The 13,990-nt window shown below is 34.9% G+C and overlaps 1 protein-coding gene across 1 annotated transcript in view; it reads right to left on the reverse strand.

The window, feature by feature from the left end:
- The window catches only part of LOC140148590 (protein mesh-like), a 38,236-nt gene continuing 24,246 nt past the window's right edge, over positions 1–13,990 (reverse strand). Inside the window, exons 26-31 of the mRNA XM_072170598.1 lie at positions 12,072–12,147; positions 11,874–11,938; positions 11,223–11,470; positions 10,592–10,637; positions 8,677–9,788; positions 1–3,003 (exon numbers count right to left, since the gene is read on the reverse strand). Of these exons, the coding sequence (XP_072026699.1) occupies positions 10,596–10,637; positions 11,223–11,470; positions 11,874–11,938; positions 12,072–12,147 (431 nt within the window). The 3' untranslated portion in view covers positions 1–3,003; positions 8,677–9,788; positions 10,592–10,595. The remainder of the gene's footprint in view (positions 3,004–8,676; positions 9,789–10,591; positions 10,638–11,222; positions 11,471–11,873; positions 11,939–12,071; positions 12,148–13,990) is intronic.

Here is a 13,990-nt window from a genome sequence, read left to right on the forward strand (position 1 = left end):
GTTTCATCTTCCACCGACTTTAAAAAGTATGTTTATTATACGAAAAATAATGGCAACATGTTAAATTTTTATTCCATGATTACAACAATCAAACTAACATATCGCCTTTAGCCCTATGATATATACATATTTCTTTAAAAGTCAAAGTATTCGAAAACAGATACATTACATCTAGATTGGTATTTATCACCACAAACAAATTGATCTGTGTACATACATTTATGACAATCTGAATGTGCAATTATAGCCATAGTGTACGAATATAAAATTGGATTTTTTTTCAAACCTGATTTTTGGCATAGGCTATTTGTAATGTTTGCACCCTATCAGTCAAATTCGTTGTGTTCGCGAGGTCAAGAGAGCAATTTGTGACATAATTCAAACCAAGACCAAATCCGTGGGGTTTCTTTCACTTTACCTTGTTATTTCGCCTTAACCTTTCCTCTCAGTTATTACTGATATTATTTCAGCATTTTGAAGGGGCATTCCGTGATAGCCTCATCCCCCGCTTTTCAAGTTCTCAAAAAAGTTGAACTTTTTATACGGAAACGGAAAGCTCTTGCTACAATGTTAATATGTCTGTGTGTAAAAAATTCTTGCATATTCTTTTGTTTGGCCAAAATATCGCCAAATTTGCATTTACGTTCTGGTTAACAGAACGAAATTACAAAACAGTGGCCTACACTGTAAATCCAAATGTTCAGGGTTTCTGCAAGGTGTTTAATTTTTCATTTACACAGTAAAGGTATAGGACACCTAAACACCAAAGTAAACACATAACCACAAAGAGTAAACACATGAGATTTAGATTCTAAACATTCAACATGTTTACTTTCATATTGATCGGAAAGTAAATGCACATGTGTTTACTTTGTAAACATTTGATGTGTTTACTTTCTAAAGTGTGTAAATGAAAAATTAAACAGAAACCCTAAACACTTGGATTTACAGTGTATGTAGCAATGTAATTCACATAACCATGCATAGCTCACAAAGGCAAAATCGGAATTTTGGTAATAAGATTTTTTCGTGGATATCTACTGGAGCATGCCATAAAAAGAGGATGACACAATCACAAAATACTCCTGTAAGTAAAGAAAAGCAAATTAAAATTTGATACAAATCGTACATTATGGCCTTATTCGCGAAAACTCGGTTTATCGATTCCAATTTCTTACAAAAAAGGTTTATTGGTCGAAAAACTTGATTTTTCGATCGACAAACCTGGCTCTCGCTCGACAAACCTGGTTTCTCGAGAATGATTGTCGATGCAAGCCAATTGTGCACCGAAACTCCGAGTTTCTCGATTTATAAATGCACATTTGGTTTGCCATATACGTTAGATCATAAAATTTACACTAATGATATTTATATATACAGTCATGGACAAAAGTTTGGAATATTTTATTTTTTGTATCAAATGCAGTTTTTAATCATATTAGGAACAGATTTTTTTGTTTTGGAGTAGTGCTCTGTTGAATTTAATTGAAAGATATGAATGTCCTTTGATGTTTGCATCACACCATTTGTCAATTAAACAAAGAATTACCTGAGGAAGCGCATTACAATGGAAGGATCACATAATCGCAACACTTTTTGGCGGTTTCTTTGTATCACAAAATGAGATTAAAGACATTAGCAAACGTTATTGTTCAAATAAAAACTAAAAACTCTCACTGTGATATGTTCAGATATGTCTCTTGCTTTAGAAAACACATCTCAATTATTTGGTGTGTCCATCCCTTGCCAGCTCAAGGTCATTTACACGACCTGACATTCCCTCGACCAGGTTTGCTAAGGTCCCTTGTGGAATATCTCGCCAGCAAGCAATGAGGGCGTGTATAAGTTCCTGCAGGGTGATTAGTTGGTTGTCCATATGTTACCTATCCTGCGGGATACTTCTGCCCATAAGTCTTCTATAGGGTTCATATCCAGGCTCAAAACCGACCAGTCCAGGTGTTCTACATTCTCAATTTCAAGGAATTCCCTCACGCGTAGGGCTCTGTGCGCCTTGGTGTTGTCATCTTGGATCACGAAATTGTTCCCGAAGTTTCTTCTTTAAAACGGAAGCATAGCTGTATCAAGAACATACAGTCATTGGTTCTGGTTCATGTGTCCTTCTAGCATGTAGAGGCGTGCTTTTGTGTATTATGAAATGATCCCCATACTGTGATTTCACCATAATCACCCTGGACTCTAGGAAGGATACAATCCTCAAGCTGGGCTTAACCAACCTGTCTTCGGATCTTGAATCGGTCATCTTGTCTGTAGAGCAGGAACCGGGCCTCTTCACTGAAGCTCACATTACGCCAGTGGCCTACTGTTAAATCCCTATGTCTCTGTGACCAAAGCAAGCACGCATGCCGATGTCTTTGCAGAAGTATCGGCTTTCTTATTGGATATCTTGCGCGAAAACCAGCACTAATCAGTCTATTGTTCACAAGTTTCCTGGTAACAGGCACGTTTATGGACCTCAGCCGTTCTGTTCATAGCCGAGATGCAAACTTCGTGCGGCCATTGCGGCAAAGTCTCAGGACAGATCGGTCTTCCCTGACAGTTGTCTTTCGTGGCCGACCTGACCTCGGTCTAGGTGTAGTAGTTCCGGTCTCTCGACGTCTCTTCAAAATTTTAGAGACTGCACCTTATGTAATTCCTAAAGCGGCACCAATATCCTTCTGTTTGTAGCCACGATTACGTAAGTCAATGATGCGGGCGTATAAATATGCGCTCAACTCGTACCCCATGGTCAGAAATATCGTAATCAACAGTCAGACGCAACAAAGTTTAAGCTGGTTTCTTCACGCCGTAATGCAAAAGCCAATGTAACCTTATGAATCATATCGCTAAAATAACTGCGAAAAGGACGTCCGATGGTTCATCGGACAGGCATAAGAAGCCATTGTCCTACATTACGTATTGTGTGATATGGAATTGTACCTAAGACCTTGCCAGACACCCATGATCGATTTTGTATGGCTGACGGGTCATTGATGAAAATCTGCACTTAAGCGCGCTTCAGACTCCGTATTGTACGTACAATATTGTATGTACAATACTTTTCGTGACGTCAAATAGTATTACACGTGCAATAAATAGTATGTACCGGGAAAATATATATTTTGCTACAATCATAGGTTGCTTAATTGATACGGAGTTGCCAAATTTCTAAGAGTTCTAAATTTAATGAGTGCACGTAATGATGAACATCTTTTAATGTCTTCTTGATTCAACCATGGTAGGTATCATAATACCTACCATGATTCAACTGTACTTGAATTATTATATAATCAATAGGCACCTTTTTAAAGTTAATAATACGTCGTATTAATACTAATATTAATAATATTAAAATTGTAATAATAATATAAATGGCACATTCAGATCTTATTTATTTATTTATAGATTTATCTATTTAGGCCTATTTATTTATTTATTTATTTATTTATTTATTTATTTATTTATTTATTTATTTATTTATTTATTTATTTATTTATTTATTGATTGATTGATTGATTGATTGATAACTGATTGATTAATTGATTTCGAGATTCCTATATTGATTTAGAAAGTTTAAAAGTATTATTTGTAGGCCTTTGTATTTATTCTGGTTCTGATTTTATTGATACTGATATTTTTGTTAATTTTTAAGTTTTGGCATAGCATTCGTTACATTATAACACGCTGTGTTATGAATTTGCAACACCTTTTTACATATTGATATCGTTGAGGCATGTTATGATAGGCCTACTTATGATCATCACAATACATCCATAAACGTGTTAATGCAGTAACCGTAGCGTTAGGGGCACGGAAGCCCCGCCCCCCCATTGATCTGAAATATTAGAAAATCCCATAGGAAAACTGCCGAAAACGGCTTGTGCCCCTCCCCCCCTCATCAGAACCGGATGCAACGCCTTCTATACTTTTTCATTCATTAATTATAGGCGTATTAATAGTAATGCGTTGAGTTTTTAAAAAGTAATATCCGCCTTTTTTCTTTCTTTTTGAAATGACATAGGCTACGGTACTTGTCAGCATGGAAAACATTTTTTTTTCGTCAGAGGCAGATATTTGGCCTATTCAGTGTCATAAAGCTACAAAATAGACGATCTTTTAAAATCATTTTAAAATATTTTTTATTTATTTTTCAACCTTATTGTTTGTATTTGTAATGTTCACACAATCTGAACATGTGCTTGTAGGACAACGATTTTGAATTAAACATGTTAATTGTGATATTTTAATTCCCCTAGAACACCACAGTTAAGCGTCCAAAATTGTAAGTGGGTTTTCTTTTATTTAACCTCATTATTTCGCTAAAATTACTCGAAAACCCTCCTAAGAGTTGTTACTAATAAGCATTTCATAATTTTGGGCAAAGGATAGCCAAATAGTTGACCGAAATCGTATATTTGCACCAATATTTGACTGAAATCGTATATTAACATTACCGCCCCTTCGTGGCTTTATTGCAAGCCAAAGTGTGAAACGAGATTACTTGAAATATATATTTCAGAGTTGAAAGAGTTTCAATCCTACGAATATATTTCTGAAATATGTCTCTCTGATTGGTTGATGGTCAAGAGGATTACGGCATCCTCGAAGCCTGATGTAATTCTCTAATCGATATCTATTATAGGACCGATCTTCTGAAATCCATACAACCGTGTCAAATGAAATAGTCTCGAATCATAATTTGTGCACGATACAACGTTGATACGTCAGATTTCGGAATTTTATTAAAAATAGGCATAAATCACATTGAACAGGTTGAATGCTGGCAAAAGTAGATAAAATAACTATGGGTCGAATTTACATTAATCAGTCCTGGGGCCAGGATAACATTGAGGACTCCTTCGAATTCTAAAACAATACTTCGCCAAATGTCCTTGCTTTCATTTTCTCATTTAATTTGTTTTAATTTTAATTAATTTCTTTATCCACTGGCTCTCTGGTAAATCCGGTATTGCCAAATATTTCTTGTCCATTACCCGTGTTAATCTATTTATTTATTAAAATGAACCATCTATTTAATTCCTATAATACAATGTATAGGCCTAGTGTATTTGATAACAAATTTGTTTTTATTTTTGATTGGAATTTGGGTTCCATTACACGATTTCATAATAAGATATGTTTGGGCATGGCGGAATTAGTATATGATTAAAAATAGACATACTCTTAGGCCCCCTTTTTTAATGTTTGTAGGCCTACATTATTGATATCAATATTTATGTACAAAATGCAAAAGAATGCATATATGGTCGAATCCAACCAAAAGTGTCCACGGGCCAAAAATAAAAGTCCGAAATAAAGATGTCTCCACAATTTTTTTCCTTTTGCCCATTGATTGATGACATATTGGCCTTATAGAAACCAAAAGTGCCATTACTAATCTTGAAAAATAAATCCAGGACGTGTGATAGTAAATGTGATATCAAAACCCAATGTTACCTACGAATACCACTAGGATGCTTTCACTATCGCAATACTAATCAACCTAAAACAAATGGAATATTCCCATTAACGCTTTTTTCGTGTAATGTAGACCACAGGGTGTCAGGAAAATGCTAACCCAACCAGAAAATATTTGTTTTTATTTTTATAATGCGATCAATATGATCTTAGTCAATTATGCTAGTTTATTTTTGAAAATGAAGTTTAGGTCAGTTTCTGTATTTTATTTATCAAATGAGTATGAATCAATTTACACATTGTATAAGAACGAGTATGATATATGTTTTCAAGAATATTAGGAATTATACGCATACACCTAACGCTTTATACAATGAAAAGGTGAAGAAACCCGGGTATTCGTAGGTAACATGAGCGATTTAACAATATCTATATTGAGTTTATAGGTTTAAATTTTGCTATTATGGTAATGAATTAATAAAATTGTAGTTTTAGATCTCTTTCAGATGGTACGTCCAAATGAATAAATGCTATTACCTTAGATCAAAATTTTTGATGCTTTTAGCAAGATTTTGACCACTTCATTTTGATATACAATTCCTTAATCAGCAATTTTACTTAATAAATAATTGTTGAATGAATCCGTATATGGGTAATAATAGTGTCCTGGGGTACCGCTTAAAGTTTTTGACAATTAATTTCCATTGGTAGGGACACTTCATTACACATGTCATGTATTATGCTGTATTCGTAAGTAACATTTCAGTATTTGTAGGTAAGAATTAGACTTTTGGTGGATATCGCAATCAAAACTTCATTTTATAAAGCACTTTGAATGTATTATTTTCTTTATGTGCGTTTATTGATACTTTAGACCCTATCATGTATTAATAATGTCGGTTCACAGCGGTTGAAAGAGGATTGAAGTAAGAAACAAAGGCACTAAAGTGACTTTAATTTGCTTAATTGCACACAAATCGCTTAAAACCGTTATTGCAGACTTGTGAAGTCCATCTTGGAGTCAGTTACGTCTTGTGGCCTTTCGTTTGAGGGCAACTACAATTAGCTTTATACCAGGGTCCATCAATGTGTTGTCTAGATCATGAGACAATGAGAACAGTCGTTTTTTTCCATGGTATTCGTAGGTAACCTTAGCGAAAACGTCAAAAGTTACCTTCGAATAAATCAATTTGGACACAAATTACTCAGAAACCAGAAGGTCGGTAAACATTTAAAATGAAGCACACATGACAGTTGACAAATCCAAGTATTTATCCCTTCTTCTCTTCTTTGAATCTGATTTTTCTTTCAAATGAGCAGACCGTCGTCTATTTCAGTACATATTTTTCACCAATTAAGCCGTATTCAGTTTTGCATGGTGGGCATGTATGTGAATTCGCAACTTTCATTGACATATGATTTGATAGCAAACATACAGGCCTTCGTTATGTATGGGCATTGGCATGAATGGCGGTGTTTCACAATACCGTCATGATGTCAAAGTGTATTCGTAGGTAACATTCGGTTACCGAAATTTACCTACGAATACTTGCTTTTATTGTTAACATCTCAGAAATATTTAAACGCAGGTTATTGAAACTTGGTAGAAATAAAGAGTGTATTACCCAGCACCTATTGCTGAACTATTGTTTCCTATTCTCTCACTTTGTGGAAATGGCACAGCTTTTAACATGTATTCGGAGGTAATGCATATTTTTTACCAAACCTACCTTTGTGCCATTTAGAATTTCTGACAGCTAAACACAATAATAAAGATGTCCGAATGCAATGCATTTCAGTATTGGACATATCCAAGCTTGTATCAATTGCGCATTTATTAGTGATTTCCATTTTTAAAGATATATCTAGTGCTATGAAAAATTGTATTCGTAGGTAATGTAAAAAATACCACTCAAAAAATTATCACAAAAAATTCATAATTATGTACAAATATGTGAAAAATTGAAAAAAAACATACAGGCCTTCCTTATGTACCAATATGGGCATTGGCATGAATGGCGGTGTTTCACAATACTGTCATGATAAATCAAATTGTATTCGTAGGTAACATTCGGTTACCGAAATTAACCTACGAATACTTGCTTTTATTGTTGACATCTCAGAAATATTTAAACGCAGTCTATTGAAACTTGGTAGAAATAAAGAGTGTATTACCCTGCACCTATTGCTTAACTATTGTTTACTATTCTCTCAGTTTGTGGACATGACACAGCTTTTAACATGTATTCGGAGGTAATGCGTATTTTTTACCAAACCTACCTTTGTGCCATTTAGAATTTCTGGCAGCTAAACACAATAATAAAGATGTCCGAATGCAATGCATTTCAGTATTGGACATATCAAAGCTTGCATAAATTGCGCATTTATTAGTGATTTCCATTTTTTAAAGATATATCTACTGCTATGAAAAATTGTATTCGTAGGTAATGTAAAAAAATACCACTCAAAAAATTATCACAAAAATTCATAATTATGTACAAATATGTGAAAAATTGAACAGGCAATCTTTGAATACACACCTTTCAGGAAATCAATTTAGATTCAATCCAATGACTTCTTTTCATAACTGATTACGATGTTTTTAAAAATACTTAAAGAAATATTTTGAAAAAATGGGTAAAAATAGCATGTTTTGGGGTCTCTGTGTCTAAGTTTTTCACAGAAGGGGTCTTATTATATATGGCGCGAAGCGTATGATCAAGGCGAATAAACACAATACAAAAACGAATGCCAATTGATTAATACTTTTAGGTTATGGCCCTGAACATGCCGTGTACACTTTTCGTTGGATTCGACCATATATTTGATTGTTTTGTAAACATTAAATTTGATGTTTACTCATAATTATGTCTGGAAAGTCAGGGAAAAACTAAGGAGTATCGGTATTTAGTTTCCTGGGAAACTGAATCAGATGAGCAGTGAGTAAAAACATTTGCCCTAAATCTTTATTTGATTTTTATTGTTTTATGAATTTATTAGGGCTACTGGTAAAGTGCAGAAAAAACCTCCAAACGCACTCTAGGATTTTTCATCAGCAGCAGTAAAAATTTCTCTTGCATAGATTTTCTGGTGACCTCGCTTGGATTTAGCAAACAATGAACTGTCAGGGTTATAGCGCGTTATTTAATCTGATTCAACTCGTCGTGGCACGTATATTTATTGCACGTGTAATACTTTTTGACGTCACGAAAAGTATTGTACATACAATATTGTACGTACAATACGGAGTCTGAAGCTAGCCTTAAAAACAGGGTTATGCAAAAAAATAAAAATATTCCAAACTTTTGTCCATGACTGTAATACTAGTATACATTGGATGTTATATGAAACTTAATTATTTGAAAAATCTACCACTCAGGTTATTCGGACTTCCCAAGCTTGTCGAGGGCCGGATTTACCTTTTTCTTAGCCCTGGGCACGGCAACATGACTCATGTGGCCCCTGACTCTTCGGATCGAAGTGTTAGACCCCCACTTCACCACTGTAACATAAGTTTTTTCCTAGTCGCCCCGTGGACCCGTACTCCAGAATAACTTGTGAAAAGTGGGCGCTTACCCAGCTTTTAATGAAAACGTTTTAATAACATAAATGTCGGGTTTTATAAAAGGCACAACGTTTTATATGAAAATACACTACAACAAAATATCTAAAATGTTGTTAAAATGAAAACATTTTATACCTTTTATATAACCCGACATTTAAACGTTTTCTCGCAACCTTTCATTTTAACCTTTTGCGAATAATGTTGAAAACGTTTTGTGTTTTTGCTTGGTAACGCACGAAAATTAGCTATTTTATATATCAATGCTAAAATTCTAAAAAGGGGTGAAAGGTGCACGAGTGCCATGCGAAATGTGCTGTTTTAATGCTCAAATTCTGGTGGTTGAATTTAACAAAATTTCATTATTATTTTTCTTCTAAAACTGTTGCCCCCCCCCCCCTCCAATCGTTGCCCCATTGTGCCCTGTGGTAAATCAGGTCCTCTACATTAATAAAAAAAATCGATATACAAATGATCAGAAACAAGTCAAGTCTAAGATTGATATGCATAGACTCTAGGCATTATAATGATGCCTATAACAAGGATACCATGACGTCAAAGTATATGATACAACTTACTTTATAACAAGGATAGTATGAATCATAAAACGTTATACATTATACAATCAATTTAAACGTTTATTATGCTTAGAAATCCTTTAAATTCCCTAAACTGTTGTGATTATGCGGTATACACCATAGACCTTGAATACTAACTTGTAATCGTACAAGTTCTTATCTTTATATATATGATAAGAAAATGCCGTAGTAAGATCCTATATCAGAATTGATATTCTCCTCAAGCGCCATTTCTGCAAGACAAATGAAACAGACATTAGCCAAAAATATCAATTATACAGTTAAGTGTAGATTGATTAGATTGGGTATATTCAATTGCAGATTGTTATTTTTTTACAGTTTGGGTATATTTACTGGACTGTTTCATCTGTGACGTTTAGGTAATATTGTTGTCACGATAATTCATCCCAGCATGCTTTATTTCGTTTATTGTGCCCATGGCAAGCGATATAGATAGAAAGATGCTCTAATTAAACTCAGAACGCTACTATACTGACCACCCTCTATTGTTCTGAGATACATCCTTTATACTTTGAAATTAATTTTCTCGGTCAAATAAAAAAGCAATAATTGTATTTTTTCAGTAATATCATAGGCTATAAGACCATAGTGCTGTACCTTTTTTCAACAAAAATCATGGTGTTAAATTAAGGCATGAAATTGTGTCTTTTAGTGTAAGATTTTTGATTTTCTCAGCCTTGAACATTCCGACCATTTCTGGGTTTTTAAGCGCTTTTCACCCATAAAGTCAAGAATGATTTGTACAGTTCGCAGCTCCGATAGACCCCTGTTCACCTCTGTTCACCGGTTCTCCGTCAGCTCCCAAAGACTCATCAACTCAAAATTCCGGGGGAGGTTTGAATGCCTTGCAAATTGCAAACTCTGAATATACTATTTCGCTATTTGAAATAACCCAGGGCAGCCATAAATGTTTTTGTATAGCAATTAAAACCTTTAGACAAAAGGATGAATAATATAATAAATATGGTGAACAGTGGTGATAGGATGATATAAACCCCACAAACACACTTCTTACCATTCTACCGCCAATAACTACTTCGTCCAAAATATGGTGATGCCGCCTGCAGAACAGGAAATATTTAAAGGGCATTAAAACTGATAATATTTTAGTGGAATGTATTGACTTCTTTTGGATACTGCTATCAGCTGAGCACTATCTATTATTATTAAGGACACATGGTGGCAGCAGGTTCTTGATGCACGGCGCTTGTTTGAGCTGCCTTTCTGGACGATGAAGCGACTGTGGACATGGTGGAAGATTTTCTTCTATTCCTGTTTCAAAGTTAACTTTTTGACTCAACGTGTGTTACAAGTTACAACCTTACTTTAATAGAATGGTTGCGGATCTAGGATAATCTCGCAAGATGGTGAATAAAATGCCATTTGAACACACATGCCTGGATCAGGTTCCAAAGGCAGGAGGGGGTGGGGAGAGGAGGAGGTGGATTTTATTATCTTTAAGTTATGTACGACAGCTAATGGAGCAGTCTTTGATCATTGTTATTAATTGTTATTATTAATTCCACCCTTGATACTGTGACAATGTCTGTAAAAAGAAATAGCAAGATGTGGCTCATGTTTTTTTGTGTCGATTAACAAATCAGTATATATACCTTTTGAAAAATTCCAAAAAGTTCCAAAATTACCTGTAATCCGCTTCCATTGTACATTGATGGCAATGCATACTGAGATCGCGATATGTCTGTCATTTCATACATATTTGCCAAAGGATTACCCAATGACCAATTAGGGCTAATGGTGGCTGTAATTGGTACGGCTAGCATTGATCTTCGTCTACGTATGTACCAGCAAAACATGAGGATGATGAAACCAGCCATAACAGGTATCATAATAACACCGAATATGATGCCGACAATATCTCGAGACGATAAGCCTGGTGATAAAATGTGAAGTATTCAATATGAATGAAATGCACCAAACAACAAAAGCCGCTGTACAGGAAAAGAAGCCATTACGAATTGTTTTAGTGTAAACGACACTTATCCAGAATGTAATGCTCTGACACGTAGCCCATTGTAGCCTGAGCAGGATATTTCCCAGAATGCAGTTTATTTTGCTGGAATAAAGCTTAAGGTCAAGTCATGCTGGAGCAATGCTCACAGGCCCAAGTGTCCATCTCTTTTTCCTTGGCGTTTGTGCCAGACGCTGAATTTACTTGTGTGGAGGGCTCGCCACTCCCGAACGGGGACCGAACTCGTAACCCGCTCCCCCGGCCCGCTCCCTACCCATGGTACTGCTACAACCGAATAATTATGATTAGACAGTATACTGATTACCTTCATTACGTAAATCTTCTTCTAAAACCTGTTCACATTGATTACCCAAGAAGGTTGATGCACACCTAGAAATGAATTGAAAAGATAATTACGATTTCATCATCATCATCATCATCATCATCATCATCATCATCATCATCACCTTCTTTACCTGTCACTATCATTTGTATTGAAACCACAATACCACTGGCTACTTACTGACAAGTACTGACAGCCGTGACAGCATTTGGTAGACAAGTCCCTCCATTTTGGCAAAAGTCAAGTGGACAAATTTCTGACAGGGTGAAAATTTCAAAAATAGGGCGAATGTCAGAATTTGTGAAGAAATACGAAGATATTGTTTCTTTCTTGCGCCTATATGGTCGAATCCAACCAAAAGTGTACACGGCATGTTCAGGGCCATAACTTAAAAGTGTTAATCAATTGGCATTCGTTTTTGTATTGTGTTTATTCGCCTTGATCATACGCTTCGCGCCATATATAATAATACCCCCTTCTGTGAAAAACGTAGACACAGAGACCCCAAAACATGCTATTTTTACCCATTTTTTCAAAATATTTCTTAAAGTATTTTTAAAAACATCTAAATCAGTTATGAAAAGAAGTCATTGGATTGAATCTAAATTGATTTCCTGAAAGGTGTGTATTCAAAGATTGCCTGTTCAATTTTTCACATATTTGTACATAATTATGAATTTTTTGTGATAATTTTTTGAGTGTTGTTTTTTTTTATTATCTATTTTTACAATTTTTCATAGCAGTAGATATATCTTTAAAAAATGGAAATCACTAATAAATGCGCAATTTATGCAAGCTTTGATATGTCCAATACTGAAATGCATTGCATTCGGACATCTTTATTATTGTGTTTAGCTGCCAGAAATTCTAAATGGCACAAAGGTAGGTTTGGTAAAAATACGCATTACCTCCGAATACATGTTAAAAGCTGTGTCATGTCCACAAACTGAGAGAATAGTAAACAATAGTTAAGCAATAGGTGCAGGGTAATACACTCTTTATTTCTACCAAGTTTCAATAGACTGCGTTTAAATATTTCTGAGATGTCAACAATAAAAGCAAGTATTCGTAGGTTAATTTCGGTAACCGAATGTTACCTACGAATACAATTTGACATCATGACAGTATTGTGAAACACCGCCATTCATGCCAATGCCCATATTGGTACATAAGGAAGGCCTGTATGTTTGCTATCAAATCATATGTCAATGAAAGTTGCGAATTCACATACATGCCCACCATACAAAACTGAATACGGCTTAATTGTTGAAAAATATGTATTGAAATAGACGATGGTCTGCTCATTTGAAAGAAAAATCAGATTCGAAGAAGATTAGAAGGGGATAAATACTTGGATTTGTCAACTGTCATGTGTGCTTCATTTTAAATGGTTACCGGCCTTCTGGTTTCTGAGTAATTTGTGTCCAAATTGATTTATTCGAAGGTAACTTTTGACGTTTTCGCTAAGGTTACCTACGAATACCATGGAAAAAACGACTGTTCTCATTGTCTCATGATCTAGACAACACAGTGATGGACCCTGGTATAAAGCTAATTGTAGTTGCTCTCAAACGAAAGGCCACAAGACGTAACTGACTCAAAGATGGACTTCACAAGTCTGCAATACCGGTTTTAAGCAATTTGTGTGCAATTAAGCAAATTAAAGTCACTTTAGTGCCTTTGTTTCTTACTTCAATCCTCTTTCAACCGCTGTGAACCGACATTATTAATACATGATAGGGTTCAAAGTATCAATAAACGCACATAAAGAAAATAATACATTCAAAGTGCTTTATAAAATGAAGTTTTGATTGCGATATCAACCAAAAGTCTAATTCTTACCTACAAATACCGAAATGTTACTTACGAATACAACATAATACATGACATGTGTAATGAAGTGTCCCTACCAATGGAAATTATTTGTTAAAAACTTAAAGCGGTACCCCAGGACACTATTATTCCCCATATACGGATTCATTCAACAATTATTTATTATGTAAAATGGCTGATTAACTACTTGTATATCAAAATGAAGTGGTCAAAATCGTGCTAAAAGCATCAAAAATTTTTTGATCTAAGGTAATAGCATTTATTCA

This window comes from Amphiura filiformis, chromosome 3 (assembly GCF_039555335.1).
Source record: "Amphiura filiformis chromosome 3, Afil_fr2py, whole genome shotgun sequence".
Classification (NCBI taxonomy): domain Eukaryota; kingdom Metazoa; phylum Echinodermata; class Ophiuroidea; order Amphilepidida; family Amphiuridae; genus Amphiura; species Amphiura filiformis.